The sequence below is a fragment of the Colias eurytheme genome, chromosome 13 (assembly GCF_061535395.1).
Source record: "Colias eurytheme isolate Ceu_HAF_F1 chromosome 13, ilColEury1 Martin Lab GWU primary, whole genome shotgun sequence".
In the NCBI taxonomy this organism is placed as follows: Eukaryota; Metazoa; Arthropoda; class Insecta; order Lepidoptera; family Pieridae; genus Colias; species Colias eurytheme.
This window is the reverse complement of record NC_142992.1, coordinates 5250006-5268040: the sequence shown is the minus strand read 5'-3', so window position 1 is coordinate 5268040 and position 18035 is coordinate 5250006. Positions and strand designations below refer to the sequence as shown.

At 30.6% G+C, this 18035-nt stretch overlaps 2 protein-coding genes across 2 annotated transcripts in view; one reads left to right on the top strand and one right to left on the bottom strand.

Moving 5' to 3' along the window:
* Positions 1-18035, top strand: part of LOC149903375 (uncharacterized) — a 99470-nt gene that overhangs the window by 15407 nt on the left and 66028 nt on the right. The window lies entirely within an intron of this gene.
* On the bottom strand, positions 4084-5079 carry LOC149903376 (uncharacterized). The gene has a single exon (XM_090108710.1). The coding sequence runs from the start codon at positions 5077-5079 to the stop codon at positions 4084-4086; it is 996 nt and encodes a 331-aa protein (XP_089964836.1).

The following is an 18035-nucleotide window of genomic DNA, read 5'->3' as shown; positions in this document are numbered from 1 at the left end:
ACCTTTATAAAAATTAAATAAGCGCTTTGTTTTCGTGTGAATTTTATAAAATTGTACAACACACCTTTGCAATATAAATCTTAAATTAGGCGACTTCACACTTGTCGTGTTATAAATGAGGGTAGTTTTAGAATAACCCGCAGGCGGTCTCGCGTGCGAATTGGCTTGAAAAATGTAAAACGCGCCCGAAATGTAAATGCGGCCCTTTGTGTAGGTTTTATGACCGGTATAGCCGTTTCGTGTATTAAGCCTTTACATAAAATAAAACCCCTTTAAAATTGTAGACAAAGAGAAAGAGCAGCTTGGCCTTTGTAGATTTTGTCGGCTCTGTGACTACAAACCTGAATATGAATTTTTGACTTGAAATATAAAGGAATTTTGTAAAATAATTGTCGATACATTTCATGTTAATTAAACAATATAAAATACCTACTTGTATACTTAGGTCAAACCATACAATAGGTATATGAAATTAAACAATGTAAATTGTAACTAGCCGGCAGCCGCAAGTCCGCAACCAAATTATATTCAAATCACAAAGCTTTTCAACATTTGAAATCACTTTGTTACTTATTACTCAGTACTTATTTAAATCATTAATATAGACAGAAAATAAGAAATCGTTAGAATGCACCTTTGTTGTTGTTGAAAAATAGTTTGATGTAAATAATATTATCACTTGCTCTTGGACTAAAGCGTCCACTCGACATTTTATTGGGTTTCGGGATTTCATATAAATAAAGAGTAGAATATGAGCCCTTACTCGGTGTTAGCTTTCTAAACTCTAAGCTTGGTATTGCTTGTTATTCACGTTTTATATATTATAAATCTTTTGCCTTTTATTGTTAAACGTAAAATTCTGTGTTATTTTATTTATATCCGACTTTCCTAGAAACAACGGAAGGCTTATTGTTCGTAGCAACGTTTCGTAGCGTAGTATTTTAATTGACATATTTAATCATTCATTAAATTTATTCATATTGAACTTTCAAAGTTTTAAGTAATAATTTCAACGTCTTATTTTAAATCCAAGAACTTGCTTATTTTATTAATAAAAATATATTCATGCATGTTATTACCGATTGGAATAATACCACCACTAGGCCTATGTATATTATGTACGGCCAAAGTTATATAGTAGGTATGTAAGGACTATAACGCTAAAATAAATCTTCTGTTTTTGTCACGAATGTATAAAGTGTGCAAATGAAAATTATGTGGCTCTAATGGGGCGTCGTTTGAAACTTTGTTCTGTAAAAGACAAACAAAAATATGTCTTTTGCTACAGAAATACGGAATATTTTAATTCAGCCCGTCTTCAATGCTTCCGTTATTAAAACAGTACGGAGGCATTCGAGGCATATTTTCGTTAATGCGACTTGCGTTTTGATATCAAAGCTTTATGTTCTTTTAAAGAGATGTTTATTTGGACTGCATTATATAGAAACATTCAGTCCTTTAAGCAAAACATATTTATCGTAATTGCAAAGGAATTTGGGTACATTATTCCAATCTAGACTGTCAATATAACATAATGTAGATTGGCATGATATGTTAGGATATTAGGAAAGTATTTTAGGATCATTTACGTCTATTACTCCATATCGGGCCTATGAATTACCTAATGCTACTTTTCCATTGCTATGTAGAGTGGAATCATGACGGAGCATTTTGTGTTGAGATATATTTTTTGTTCTGTGATTTATATGTGGCTAAGTATATGTCAATATATATCCTAAAGTAAGAATCACTTCTAAATTAGCTAAATGCTTCCTACATAATTACTTTTTGCTTGCTTCCAAATATCATTTAGTTATAAAAATAGAGTAGTTTTAATTAAGTCGCAGTTGAAAATCTCCGTACATTTTAGTGGATTTGTGACATACGGTGATGTTATTTCAGTAGTCAAAAATTTTTCCAGCCGAGTGTGAGAGCGGATTTGTCGAGATATATGAATATGCTTTACCAGTTTCAAGTTTCATTTATTTTATTCGAGTACAAATTCATTTTAAAATTTTGTTCACTTAAAATATTTTAATTCATTGTACTTCAACATTTTGCTAACTAAAAACGTATCTGTACCTATGTGTGTCTAAGTGCTTGTTATAATCCATTAATGAGGTACCTAGGTGCCTAAAATGACGTATAGGTACCTACATATTTGTACATTTTCCTATGTATTAGTTTCTATAAAATACTAAATAATAATACTAAATAATAGGTTGGATTTATACTCATTTTATAGGTACATATCACTTGAAAAATTGTATGGTATAATTTTAAATGACTTGAGAGTATATAATGACGACCAACATTTATTATGTTTGAGTAGTTTTATATGAATGTCTTACTCACGGATCCGCAATAATAAAACAAAAAGACAAAGAGGAAAAGGTCAAAGAGATAGATTTAATTAAACGTGAAAAAATAAATATTTTCCATTCATGAATCAAGGACAAAAGACATAGTTTTCCCCAAAAAATACTAATAATAAAACGTTTTCTATAAAAGAAGTAAAATGTTAATTAAATGAATAAATAACTCAAACGCTTTTATTATCATTTAATAAGGGATGACTACGAAACTTTGCCTGTAATATAATAAGCCATATTCAAGGGACCCGTAATCGGGATAAACAGGGTTTCAAGGCGTGAGAATGCTTATTTTTGTTGCATAAATCACGTGTAATCTTTCGAAAAGATCTCTGAATTTTGCCTAATGAGATTTTCATTATTGCCTTCCTTGAAAATCTTCGTTTCATTACAGAAAATAATTTGAATTTGAAGTTATATTGAATGCGAAATCATTTAAATTTGTCACATAAAGCTGGTTTATAAAATTAAGAATCTAATGTACATACGTGTTTTAAATTATCTCATTATAATACAAAGAGAGTTTTTTCATATGCTGAATCCAATTTGAATCTAAAAATTAAATGCATAACAGCTATGTTTATTAGCAGCATCATTTCTTTTAGCACGACTTCTATATTATCAATTATGTGCTCTTACGTTGGAATTATTATTGAACCAGTTCCAACAACTAGTTGTTCAGTTGTTCCTAGCTTACAGGTTCTACTACTTTTTAAAAGAAGAAGAAAGAAGGTAAAAACTTTTTACTTTCAAAAATAATTGCCAGTGAAAAAGAAGTAAAAATAAAGTTAAAGTATGACAAACATCGCAACAATAAATAAGCAGAGAGCACACATGTTTTCTGAACAAGGTTCAATCGAAATCTCGGCAAATTAATTATCCAATGCAAACATTCCATTAAAATTACTCACGCACTTGGAGTATTTCAGTCTCGTTTCACGTAGGAGTGAAAAGTTTAAAATTTACCTTTAAAACTGAAGTACGATTTCTGAGTATGGCATTACAGTTAAGTAAACACGTCATGGTTAAAGTGCGTTTTTTTTCGACTCTCGGGTTACAGTTCAATCTGTAACTAATGTTATTATGGAAAACAAACCGAAACAACTTTTTCACTTGCAATTATTCTAACCCAACCTGATGTTAGTCCGCAACTTTTGTCAGATTTGAGTGACGATTTTTCATCTGTGCAATTTATGTTCTTTAAAATCATATTATTTATAATTCTTATACTACTTCGACTTCTAACTGATACTTTTGCATAAATGTTGCCTGTTGCTAACTCATACGATATACCATGTGAAATAATTTTAACATTAAATCATATTAAGCCTAAAGCCAACGCATTGTAGCGTTCGAAATGCTCTTTGTTACGCTATATTTCTACATTAATCTAGATCCATTAGAATTTACATAAAAATATGGTTTCAGTGAACGGTGTTATTTATAAAACAATTTAAGAACTTTCCATTTAATGCTTATATTTAATTTTACTTTTGGTAGTGGAAAAGTTAACAATAATAAAACAGTTTGTTTATTTTTAGTCTTGAATAAATTTATTCATTTTAAATTTTGACTGGATTCTAATTGTGATGACGTAATAGAAGACTTGGTAGACTTAAGTTTTATAAGACATTCTAATGAAAAATTGAAACTTTTCTCTTTATTTACTCAGATTTTGTTGTAAATTGTAGACTGATCTTTGATGATTTGTTTAGTTATCTGCTTTAGGCTTGGCTGTTGTTTTACCCTTCTTTCTTTTTGGCTTGACTTTTTTAGGTTGCTTTTGAGTGGACGGAGTTTTGGTCGTTGATGACTTTGAAGGTTTAGTAGGTTTTTTAGCAGTAGAAGGATCTAATGTTGTTGTCGCCTTTTCTGTTGTAGTTTGTTTGGAAGTTGTTGTTGGCTTATCCGTAGTTGTTGTTTTCTCTGTTGTAGTTAGCTTTTCTGTTGTGGTAGGTGTTTCTGTTGTAGTAGGCTTTTCTGTAGTAGTAGGTTTCTCCGTTGTTGTAGATTTCTCTGTTGTGGTAGGTGTTTCTGTTGTAGTAGATTTTTCTGTTGTAGTAGGTTTCTCCGTTGTTGTAGGTTTCTCTGTTGTAGTTGGTTTTTCCGTCGTAGTAGTCTTAGGAGTAGTTATTGTTGTGGTTGTTGGTTTGGGGGTTGTAGTAAAAGGTTCTGGGGAAGGATTCTTGCAACCCCGTGGCATTCGCTTCTTAAACAATGCATTGCAAATACATTCTAAAAGCGTTTTTGGATAGAGATCACAAACTTTACCACTTGGCAATACGATAAACGGTGTCCTTGCCGGATGGTAATGGGCAAATGCTCTTTCAGCCTCTCTTTCGATTTTACCCACTTTTTTCATACATTTCTTGAATTTATGTTTATTTAATTCGAATCCATCTGTGCAGTCTGTGGAGCTATCTTCTGCTTCGCATTGAAGGTAATCTGCTTGACTTCTTGTATCTAGTTGTTGCAGTACACAGTACTTTATATCAGTGTCTTCATCGCAATTATTGAAATACAAAGCGACATCAATATAATCACCGATGTTTTCTGCAATCCAAGGATATGTTTTCTTAAAGAATTCTCTGTCCTGTTCATTGGAAAGATCAGAGAGAATCAGAAGTGATTTAGATTTTGAATGACCCGATTCCGTTTTATCGAATAAAATTGTTATGAATACGAGAAACAAATACAGTATCTCCATTTTGAATAACTAGCAGTGGCAAAGTAGGATGTTATATAGGCCTTCGTTAGTATTTTTATGACGTACAAATATTTATTACTACCGTTTATTTTATTATCGAAATAGTTGAACTGAAGTAAAAATTCCAACGATAGATATTACAACTGCAATCACCAATAAATATGTTATGAACAAATTGAACGTCACTGTTTAAATATCTCTATGCCGCTTCAAATAAATACAAATATTTATTTTAAATCGCCAATAGCAAATATGTAGTAAAATTTTAACCAAAGTATAATTATTCATATTTTATGTTGTTGCAAACATGTTACACGCAAATTATTTTACGTTAATACATAAAATTTGAATAACGCATGTACATTTTGAAATGAAATATCATTTAGGTAATGTCAAATGTCGTACCTAAAACAACACTGTAATATATTTAACGTGCACGATTCAAATGAGCATTTTAATAATACTTTGTAGAGCACACTGCAATTATTGTATTTTCAGTGCAAATGTTATATGGAGTTGCGCATTAAAAAATAAATAATTACTGTAATGTTGAGGGAGATATAATTTTAATTATATACTATTTTCATAAAATTGTACCTTTAAAGATATAAATATTTTTAGATACTTATATGATTACTAACTGTCCCCGCAAACGCAGAGAAAAGAATATAACATTAAAGAAGAAAAGAATATAACATATAGAGAGAAGAAGAATATATTTTTTGTATACAAATGCGTTTTATTTTTGAACGCGTAGCGCCTGAAACTCAACTAGTGAAGGTTTTAAGCCATCATTTTGCAATATTGTAGCATGACTGAATCACATTTACGGTATTCCAACGATAAGGTAATGAAATAAAATGAGATTTGTGACGTTATTTTTGATTTATATGTATGTTTTATCTACATAGGAAAAATGTGAGGCATTTTTATTAATGCATATTTTCTATCTGAGTAATTTCCTTTGAAAATTATGTTGAACGAGGTATTTGACTATATTTCATTGTGGAGTGTAATTTCAATAGCACGAACTATTTAATGTGTATAGGTACAAATAAATCAAATTGATGTCTGTCTGTAATTTAAATTTATTTTTTCAGTGCAAATAAAGTCTTACTTTAAGATTAGTTTCTTTCTGTTAGCTTTAAAATATTAATTTAAAGAATTAATGTCACTATAGCCCTTCAAGACTGTAAAATAGAAGACAAAATGGTATGTAAAAACGTAGTATGAAATGATGTACTAAGACAATAAAATAAAAACACAATATAGGGAATATTCCCTCCAGCATGTTTCCAGGAACCTACGTTGTTTATTTTTATTATTCTTTATTGTCTTATATTGTTTTCCACGTATAGTATTGTTTCATCTATTCTATACATACAGTGGTGGACGTATAATTAGAAACACGTAACAGGATGAAGTAGTCATCAAATTTATTTACTTTTGCGTATTAACGTATTAGAGATTAAGCAATATTTCATATGTAATAGAACACCCGTTTATCTAGTTTTATAATAAATTGCTTAATTTTAATCAAACGTTAGCTTAAATTAATAAAATTAAACAACTTTAAGTGAAGTCTGATTTCCGAGCATTTTCAGTCTGGACAACAAATTAGAAACAGCATGGTTCGAGTGTTCCAAAGTCAAAACCTGTTGAAATGCCGCCAATATTTTTTTATTCTACAAATATTTGCACCATTTTTTAAACATTCCATCTAAAAGTTTCTGAAAATTAATTTGCTTTGCAGTATTAATGGGTAAAAGTAAAATTTGTGACCCATCAACAAGAAAAATAATTTTAAGTTTACATTTTGACAAAAACTGGAGTTACAGGAAAATTGCAAATCATTTAGAGTGTTCGATAAAAAGATATTCAATGCTACAGTTTATTTAAAAGAGCATGGTACTTCTGATTAAGTCCCTAAAAAAAGCTCGACCATGAAAAAACAGTGCTCGCGAGCATAGGCAAATAATTCTTTTCGCAACGATGGATCCATTTAAAGGTTCCAATTCTATTAGAAAATATGTTTTTGCAAACGTGTTAAAATCTCATACAATCTAAGGCACGACGTTGTAAAGCCGTTGTTGTCTATAAATATTATAACAGTCTAAAAACAACCCCATACGTGCCCATACTACATATTATAATGTTTCGTCCGCCATGCTGAACTGTTTATTTATTATCTAAGGTCTGGTTAACTGAACGACGCGCGTATCCTTTGCCATCAGAATTGATTAAATTAATTTTGGTTTCATCCCAAAATAAAACTTGTTCACTGACGGATTGTCCACTAGCAATATTTCTTAGTAATTCAAAATCGTTGTTCCCTGTACTGCCTAGTAAGAAGCTGTACTTTCCTGGCGTCTCTCCCAAAAAATTTTGCCTCGACTTACCGCCTGCGAACCGATCTCATCGACACATAGCGAGGTTCATCTTCGGAAAAAAACTAATTTTATAATAGAATTTGAACTTTTAAATGGATCCATCTTTGCCAAAAGAATCATTTGCCTAACCTCGCGAGCAGTGGTTTTTCATGGTCGAGCTTTTCTAGGCACTTGATCAGAAGTACCATGCTCTTTTAAATAAACTATAGCATTGAATATATTTTTATCGAACACTCTAAATGATTTGCAATTTTCCTGTATCTCTAGTTTTTGTCAAAATGTAAACTTAAAATTATTTTTCTTGTTGATGGGTCACAAATCTTACTTTTAACCATTTTTACTGCAAAGTAAATTAATTTTCAGAAACTTTTAGATATAATGTTTAAAAAATGGTGCAAATATTTGTAGAATAAAAAAATATTGGCGGCATTTCAACAGGTTTTGACATTGGAACACTCGAACCATGCTGTTTCTAATTTGTTGTCCAGACTGAAAATACTCGGAAATCAGATTTCACTTAAAGTTGTTTAATTTAATTAATTTAAGCTAATGTTTGATTAAAATTAAGCAATTTCTTATAAAACTAGATAAACGGGTGTTCTATTACATATGAAATAATACTTAATCTCTAATACGTTAATACATATTATAAATGTTAAATGAATTTGATGACTACTTCATCGTGTTATGTGTTTCTAATTAAACGTCCACCACTGTATAATAAATCTGTAGAAGGGTCAATTCTGTACATTGAAAATATTGAAAAAATAAATAGCAGGGGGTTTTACTGGATCGATACCAAACCCAAATATGTGATTAAAAAAATTTTTGTCTGTCTGTCTGTCTGTCTGTCTGTCTGTCTGTATGTGAAGACATCACGTGAAAAGTAACGGTTCGATTTCGATGAAACTTGGTATAATTATACCTTATTATCCTGGGCGTAAAATAGGATACTTTTTATCCTGGAAAAATACGTAGAAAAAAAACAATTTTTCAGTTTTATCCATAGACGTTGTTCTGTAGAACCGCGAACACACGTTGGGTATTATTATAGGCATAGCCGTATTTGGGTCCAATAGATATTTATAAGATGTTATTGTCAGAGTTACTCAAAATGGAGAAATAAACCATCCACGCGAAGACCGACATCCGCGCGGACGGAGTCGCGGGCGGAAGCTAGTGTGAAATAAATCTTATAAGAGAACAGACTTATAACTTATAATATACCTACCTACTGATTTTTATGTAAACCCGCATTTTAACTGTCATTCAATTGTGTTAAAATGATTGCGAGCCAACACATTTTTGTCAATATTTCAATCTTTAATTTACATTTTTTTACGAAGATTTATAGATATTTTAACATTTTTTTAAGAATAAATCCTTTACAAAAGTACATATTCGATTTTGCTACCAACTGAACATGTTATTATTCCTTTTTGTCACCATCAGCAGAACATTACAAAAATCGAGAGCGCATTCTAAAGGGTTCACTGTCATATTTTTGAGTAGTAAGCGTGCATAAACAATAGACGGAACAAAGAGTAGAGCCGGCGTCGAAATTGGGGAAGTCATTACCGTGGTACGGAGCAATTAGGAATCTGGGACAAGGGAACACAAATAATATACCTCATTGTGGAAACCGCGCATTTCGCACTATGAGTTTAAAATGATTAAGAATATTCTTAACGAGTAGGGTAACGGCACCAGTGGTCAGCCTCATAACAGCTTTTTGAAGTTTTGACAATTGCCATTTCTACAACAATCGTCGAATAAAAAAACGTACAACATGTATGGATTTATTGTTTATTGTAGTTTCGAATCAGCGTTTATCAAAAACAATAATTCTCTTAGTAAAATATATAATTAATTTTAAACAAAAAATGGTCCAGTGTCCCAGTGAACAGCCTCTAAAAACCAATAAACAGCCTTGTTGAACCCAGTGTTCAGCCTTTAGTAAGTATAACTAATTATGAGATCAAAATAAACAATGTTATATCAAAATCAACTATATTAATCACATTTTTATAGCAACGATTCACTTAGCACAAAAAAATATATATCGTACATAATACAAATATTATTTTAAACATACTATTATACAATCTCTTTGTGTCTTCTTATTTTCTAGGAATTTCTTATTATTTATCATAAAAACAGCAATAATTATTTTTAAAAAAATCAGCGATATTAGTTTATAATATTATTGATGTATCTATAATCCACAATATATATAATTATAATCAACCACAGGAGAACCTACTCTTTCGGAGGATTTCTCTGGAGGATACTGTTGTCTTGGCGGCATTTTTAGCTAGAAAAAAAGGGAACAATAATAACTTTTGGATATGAATACACATAATACCATTATTTCAGGTAAAACTTAACTAACATGAAGTATGCCTTATATATTTAAACACAAACATTCGTATTTATACTTAAAATATTATTTCAATAACATCGTGGCTGAATACTGGATCATTGAGACCACAGATTGAGACCCAGTGGTCAGCCGCTTGAAAAAAATATTTTGAAATGCGGCTGACCACTGGGTTTTCTAACAATTAGGAATAATCCCAGTAATCAGCCCCAGGGGCTGTCCATTGGATCTTTCATAAAAAATCAGTATCCAATGGTCAGCCCCTCAAATTTTTAAGGTAAAAAAACAATATTTTTTATCAAATTTCATAAAATTAAATGCTCTAAGTAATCTATAAAGTTATTATCTATAAAACACAATCACATTTCATACTAAAATATGTTATTTCTCACCTTTCAAAAGAGCACCACGTGAAACAAAAAATATTGCAGACATGACACTTTTGCTCTTGTCGGCGGACAGCACCTGTACGAACGTGTTTACTTCTCTCCCCTGACCCCCTGCTGCTCCTATCGCGTGATGCATGAACCAATAACGAAACAGAGCTTCTATTTAAGTGCGCGTGATTTGGTTATTTTGATAACAGCGATATTTATGGCCAATAAACAACGCAATAGGCTGATCACTGGTGCCTGGCTGACCACTGGTGCCGTTACCCTACGTAAAGTGAGGAGTGCTGAGGTTTCTCCATGATTATTGTTTTATACAAACACCATGGGAGTTGTAATGTCTTTTTGCATAGCGAAAGTTTTTGAAAGTTTTATTTTTATTTACGGTGTTTTATTTTTATTAGTTTGATTTTAACTAACGAGTAAATAACGAGAACCGGAGAGGATATCTATTTCTTTATTGAGTAGAAGAATTTTACAGTAAGTATCTGAAAATTTACAAGCGCGAGAATTATTTTTTTAACAGATCGATATCAGATTAGTATAAAATTCCCTATCCTTGTTCTATTGGTAAACAATATTTTCTGATATTATTAATTTTTACATTCATATACTGTCTAATGTGTGAAATAGAACTAAATTCTGAAAAATGTGTTATGTTATAACTTTAATCAATGAAAACGTTCTGGAATATTAATACTGTAAATTTAGCTTTTATTAGAAGAGGTTGACACTGAATATAAAGTATCTCCATTAACCATCATCTGACCTTTAAAGTCTTTAAAAGAACCGTTAAATTGCACAAAAGATTTGTTAATAAAACACTCTTTTATGACTCGTAATTAAAGTTGATTATAATCCGCAAGTACTCTTTTATATTATTAATGTACAAAGTATATTCCAAGGTCTCGAAAACAATTTAAAAAAATGTATCAAAATATAATTGTAAAGTTTGACGACGACATTTCACATTTTAAAATTTCAGGTGAAACTTTCTTCGCGTTTTAAAGGTTCGTTGCATTAGTGGCTTAATTAAAGAGCTCGTTATAAACTATTTTGCTGCTTTTTAATTTTTATCCATACATTGAAATAACATTGCATACATTTCAATGTTTAAAGTTGCGTAATGATTTCTATTCATGTGCATTTATATTTCTTTTACATCGCTATTTCAGTGCTCTTTCTATTTCCCTTGCTGATTTTTTCACTCGTCAAAGTGAGCTAATTTATTTTATCTCGCTACCATAATTGGATATGGTAGTAATATGTTCTACGGACTTAGTGAATCTTATATTCCAGGAACCGCCAGCAGCTTTATTTACACTGGTATTATGAATTAAATAGTATTGTGATTATCGGACCTCAGTAGAAAGACCTTTATAAATAGTCAATATCTTTCATGTGTGTAATAGGATAAGTTTATATTATCCTACTGAGTTCAATCGCGTGTGTTTATTAGCTGCAATAAGAAAATTAAGCTCTGCGACAACTATGGCTAGGGCAGGCAAATAGTTACCTATATCTTTTTGCCATACCAGATCTATGGCTAGGTAGGTGTGTTAAGTTAAACCTGATCACCTATTTTGTGAAAATTATAGATCTGGACTGAGGTATACTATGTGTCGAAAATATCCTCAGTTATTATAACTATATTCTAACAATATATCAATATTCGTTTGTTCTCCGTGTCTTATTAACAGTAGTCATTATTTTGTTCATCATTCCAAAACTGTATTCAATCGAGAGATTTCTTCTATCTTGTTCCCGCAATTCATTCCCATCGATAAAGTAAACGAGCGCTAAAGAGACCTGTACAAGATTCGGTAACTTGGAAGTCCACTGAGATGTAATTAATTGCCTCGACAAACTTGCTTCCGATTAATATAAGTTCGCTTCAGTTGAGATTGATAGTTTACTCCATTACGTAAATTATATTTGGGTCACGCGGTGTCTCCTACATGACGCTGTTTAAAGGGACCTTGATATTATGGTTTTGCTATGATAATGTAAGTACCTATTTCTATCAGCTTCAATCTGAAATATTTTTTTCATAAACTACGGATATACAAACTTTACAACTATTTCTATTGTAATTAGAATATAAATTAATCTTAATACAACAATTGAACTGAATACATATTTTATTCCTTTCAACGCACTTCATTGTAATCCTGCCAGAAAAAGGATATAATATATTATATGTTTATTGTATAACTTAAAATTTAACACAGTTACAGTTTTGGATAGTTATTCTCAGTGAGAATAATAAGTAATAATTACCTTTGCTTGCTTTAGTTTTATGCAATCATCAAACTACTATCGAAAGTTTTTCAAACTGTTGCAATTGTAACCGCATACTGGTTAATATAAACTATGCAATGCTTATATCCCTACCATATGTATTGGAAGTTATAGTTTTCCGATACATTTGGTTTATTCACGAATAAATAATAACCAACATCGATAGTGTTTCAGGCCTTTTGCACTCAAAAATACCTTTTCTTATAAATACGTGCCTAAGTATAAGATTATGTGTTGATAAGATATTAAATATAATAATATTGTACGGTAAATACCTATGAAGAAAAGGAATATTATTAATTCATAAATACAAAATATGTATGCCTACTGTAGCTTGTCAATTCAGATTTTCACATAAATTATTATTTGATCATAATATTAAAAAAGCACACTACGTTATTAATTTTTATAAGAAAATTCATACGCTTTTTAAAACCCCGTTAAACAACAGCGCGTAAATAAATGAACAGGTCAAAACATTCTCATGAAAGGGGGAAAAGTTGAATGATTTTGTGAGAGCGGTTTATTGTTCATATTCGCACAACACGTGTTCCACTTTTATAAAGTTCGTAATGGGATCCCGGTTCTTGACGGTATCCCTTGTCCGGGGATTTGACATGTAAAATATCGTGTAATGGAATGTTTTAAACTGTGGAAATTTGCAATTTTTTTATTAGTATTTGAATACCAGGAAAAAGTTAAAACCCCGTATAAAGAAACGTAGATATTATTATTATATAAAATATAATATAATTTATAATTACCTATTATATAAATTAAAGATTTAAGAATTATTATTAAACACAAATTAAATAATTATTTATAAAAAATATAATAATCTTAAGGTTTCGGTGCATGTTTGGTGGATTCCATTTTACCGACAAAACTGACAGATAGCTGTCAATAATAATAACTGACAGTTGATGTTTTAGAGGCTAGTTTCAAATTAAAAAAAGTAGCCTGCGTCACCGGCTGGTACCATCGCAGAACTTTCTATAAGTACCTAGTACCCACTCTATTATTTTTAAAATTAAATAAATTCTTTGGTGACATTTTATTTCTTGTTGGTCGTGTTGCCGCGTTGTGTTTGTTCTGCTGAGACGGGTTGAGGGTAATTTTCTGCTCTAATCAGGTATTTCCAATCCAATAATAATAATATTATGACGCAATACATAATTTATTTTCAGTTCATTGGCATGTATAATCAATAATCATTAAGATTGTTCTATCCACATTCGAAATTTAAAAAATTCACGTCATCGTGTACCTATTCCTTCATCCAAGGGATATTGTAAAAGAATCTACAGACTAAAATATAAAGATTAAAATCTGTGTTATAACGTAGTTCATTTCGTTAAGTCAAATTTCATTTAAAAGCTGGACCAAAATAAGCGCGCATAGATTGATTTAGTAACGGTCTATTTTCACTCATTTTCATTGCATATCATTCGCTATTTCTTTCGAATTACCGTCAACTGTATACCTACAACAATCCCAATCTCACATAATGTTGAATGGTTATAATCTGTTTTGTTAAGTAAACTGGAGGAAAATGCCATGCATCTGTTATAGCTGTCGTAACTCCCTGCGCCGAAAAATATATTTTAATATTACAAACGGAGGGAAAATATGAAAAACGAATGCTCATTTCCGCGTAAGGTTTGTTTTCAAAGTTTTGTACAAACTTTGTTCTATTTATAGACAACTAAGAACGGTATTTATTATATAAGTACAAGTATAGGTATGTTATCGATTTTATTAAATAGTGATTAGCATGTTTACAACTACAAATTCTTAAAATAAATATTTATTTTTTTATACGTAGTGACACGCAGGTACGTTGTTTGAATGCGCAGTTGAAAAATTCATTTTCATTTCATACATTTCGTTTTAAAAAGATTCAAGTATTTTTATTTTTTGTTTTTTTGCAAAAACGAAACCTGAATTAGATAGTTCGCTTTTTGAGTAACTTTTTAAAGTGTCGATTCACTGCTATTGAAGGTTTTGTATGAGTAAAATATCGTTTAACCTTATTCCATTCGGAACGTTTTCGTTTTATTTTTACTACTGCCGAATGAATGGTAAAGTCATCAAAATACAGTAAAACATTTACGACGTCATTATTCTCATAATTCACAATTTTCATGGATTCATAAAATCTAATGGCAATTACTTAAGTGTATAACAAATTATGTTACACCATTAAATTGTAAAAATTCGTGTTTATTTCAAGGTCGGATGTTATTTATGTAAGAAATACTGTTAGGTAAAATTTCTTATTAATTTAGTTTATGATATAACACGTTCTAGAAATAATTGTTTAATGTAATAATAATACAGTATTAGGTACGTACTTGAATAAAGCAAGAAATGGAGACATAGTAAATTTTTGAGGATGCATAAAAATGATAAATGACTGGTGTTCCAATAATGAAACATGTATTTATACACAAATAAACATTGCAAAAATTTGTAGTAAAAATACAAAAAAATAAGTTTTATTATATTCCTATCGATAAAGCTCTGACATTCCAAAATCCATTAAAATAGTGGATGCATGCGTTTGAATGGGACCTATCAATAACAATACCGCCGCGGCCGATAAAATAGTATTATGACCCAAATGTGGATCCAATACAGAGCCGTATCTGAAATATTAACCCTTGTGTTTTGAACGTTTTTCCTTGTAAAGAAATATATATTTTTTACTTAGTTTTTTTTACCTACCTAAAATATAATTTACTGAAAATTATTCAGTTTTTACTGTCGAAGTTAATAAGCTCTTGATATTTAAAATCAGCCATTTGTATGAACAAAATACTGAGGTACAACTAGTCATTGGATATGTAAAATTGAAGATATAATCAAAGTGTACGGTGTAATTCGACCCAAACTTAATAAGGTTTCTAGTTTAATTATACGATACGATCCACCAGCAGGGCCCTATTATCGCCAATTCCATGTAAGCCAGAACTATGAGATATCCAACATTGTGTTTAGATCTTTGGCAAACTGCCAGCAACTATCGAAGGCAGGCCTTTTTCAAATATTAAATGCGCCCTCAATTTCAAATTGCTTATGAGGTTGTACTGATGACATGTCGTTGACATGAACTTTTTAGACCGTATTTTGAAATGACGAAAAACGAAAATTGTGCCCGCATTAAAACGTAGCATTTTTATTCGCCGAATAAAAAGAGTAAGAAAAGTAGATAAGTATGGAAGAAAAAAAAATATTTCAAAAGAATATTTTCAAATATGAGGATTCCTGGAAATGATTTTCATAGGGGATACATTCATAATTTTCTACTCGGTTTGTATATAAAAAGACGCACAAAAGACCTAAGGATTGATTGCGTGGATTACTGTAAGTATTTGTAAGAAAATCAATAGACACAGTTTCGCTTGATATTTTTCTGAATGGTAATAATTTTTCTTATTGCTTTAAGCTTTGCCCTTTTGCGTGCGTTGAGATCTGTAATTTGTGGATTTATTGTGTGTCATTGATTTAATAGATAAATCTATACTTATGTTGAATAGTACACATTCATAAACTCAAACGATGAAAAATCCTTCTGCTACGCATTTTTTATACAATGTAATTCTATTTTTATACTTTCACGTACATTAGTGAAGTACAATTTATTTAATACAAACAACAGGGACGATCCCTAGGCAGCCAGAAATATCAACTATTTGGGTTAATTTTTAGCCTAAATGTTGAGAGCTCTAATGGACGCTAGAAATGTTATTTTATCAAGAACTTGCTGTAAGGTTGGTTGGTATTTACAATTTTCTCGCGTTAACTTTTAATGGTTTAACATCAAGTTGGAAGGAACTTTACAACTTCGAGGGTCACGTTAAATTAATTTAACTATTGTAAGGCTTCAGTAATAGAATTGTACACGGATAAAGTTTTTCAAGTTAAGAATAATTGCAGAGCAGAATAACTTTTTGAACTACGAATAAATAGAAAATAATTAAAACACGATATTTCGCTGGTTATATTTAGCCAGCAGATTAACTTTTTAATTATGAATCTATTTTACGGTATTTTTTTAAACTCAAACTCAAACATTCATTTATTCAATTAGACTACTATTTAGTAGCACTTTCGAATCGTCATTACATAAGTATTTTTAACATTTACCACCGATTCGGAAAGCAGTATCTATGGAGAAGAATCGGCAAGTTTAAAAGTAACATTGTATAATGTAAAATGCAGCTTACGCAACTTCATAAATCTCTTTAAAATATTTTTGTAACCAAATAAACGAAACTAAATTAAAGATTTGTAGTTGTGTGGCTTGTGGATAAAATGATGAGTTTGTACGGTTTCATAAGTGGTGTATTCGATAAATCGTTACAAATGGATTTATTGTATGTAATCTGACAAATGTCTGTTGATACAAGCCCAGAAAGTGAACACAATTTTCTTCTGGTTGTTTTTTTTTTTACTATAACTACATTATCTGCAAATCAATTGTTTTGAATTAGAAATACATAACATCACAATCATATTGTTTGCGCACCCTAGAGCTGAAGGTCAATGATTTTTATGCAAATCAGAGAATTTGCATAAAAATCATTACTTTGAACGCAGTCAGTTCCTCCCTATAAACATGGTATATTTATTACATAAATTCTATACTGATTATAGTGTACGAGCATGTTATATGTGAACCACTCAATTTGCTCTCATAATCCAACATTGTCGCTAATTCATCGTTCCATACATTGTCATAAAGTGGCTATCAGCCCATAACTGGATTAAACTGGCCATATCCAGTTGATGTCTATGTCAAAGCAGTATGGTCACTTAGTGAAATGTACTCTGATGAGATGATTAATGGGCGAATAATTGAAATCTGTTAATAATTAAATGGGTTTCAATTACTTAGTTGGTGTATGATAAATTATGTAACACACATTACATGATATATTATACCATAAACGTCTGAGGTCATATTGTTTTATGATTATTTTCGTTTTAGTTTGGAAATGACATCGTCCATCCTTATAATTGTTTGAAATTCAGTCTCCAGTATTTCTAGGGGAATAGCAAATATTATGTGCTTTATATATTTTTGCAAATTCTTATATCGAAGGCTAGGCTATCGCTCAGTGCCAGCCTCTTTATTCAGATCATCGACCATTGTAAACAAAGGCGATATTTTAGATTTGACCTAGAATTTTCCATTTTAAAGTTTATAGGAATTACTGCAATTGTTTTTGGTTTTTGCTATTATGAATATTCTATTGATAACTCATAACTTACTATATGAACGTTACAACAAAAAATTAATCTATAGACTTAATATTTGTAAGGAACTGATATGTTTTGAAATTAGAGAAACACTGATGTTACATACAAGTTACTTATTGTTTAAGTACCAGTTATCTAGTTCCTATACAAAACTTTGATAAGTTCAAAGCCAATTCAATGGAATTGAGTATTTGAATTAAATTTTTTTTTGTGTTAAATGGAAAGATTATA

Excerpts from the sequence above, each read along its gene's own strand:
- LOC149903376 (XM_090108710.1), bottom strand. The coding sequence starts at position 5,079 with ATGGAGATACTGTATTTGTTTCTCGTATTCATAACAATTTTATTCGAT.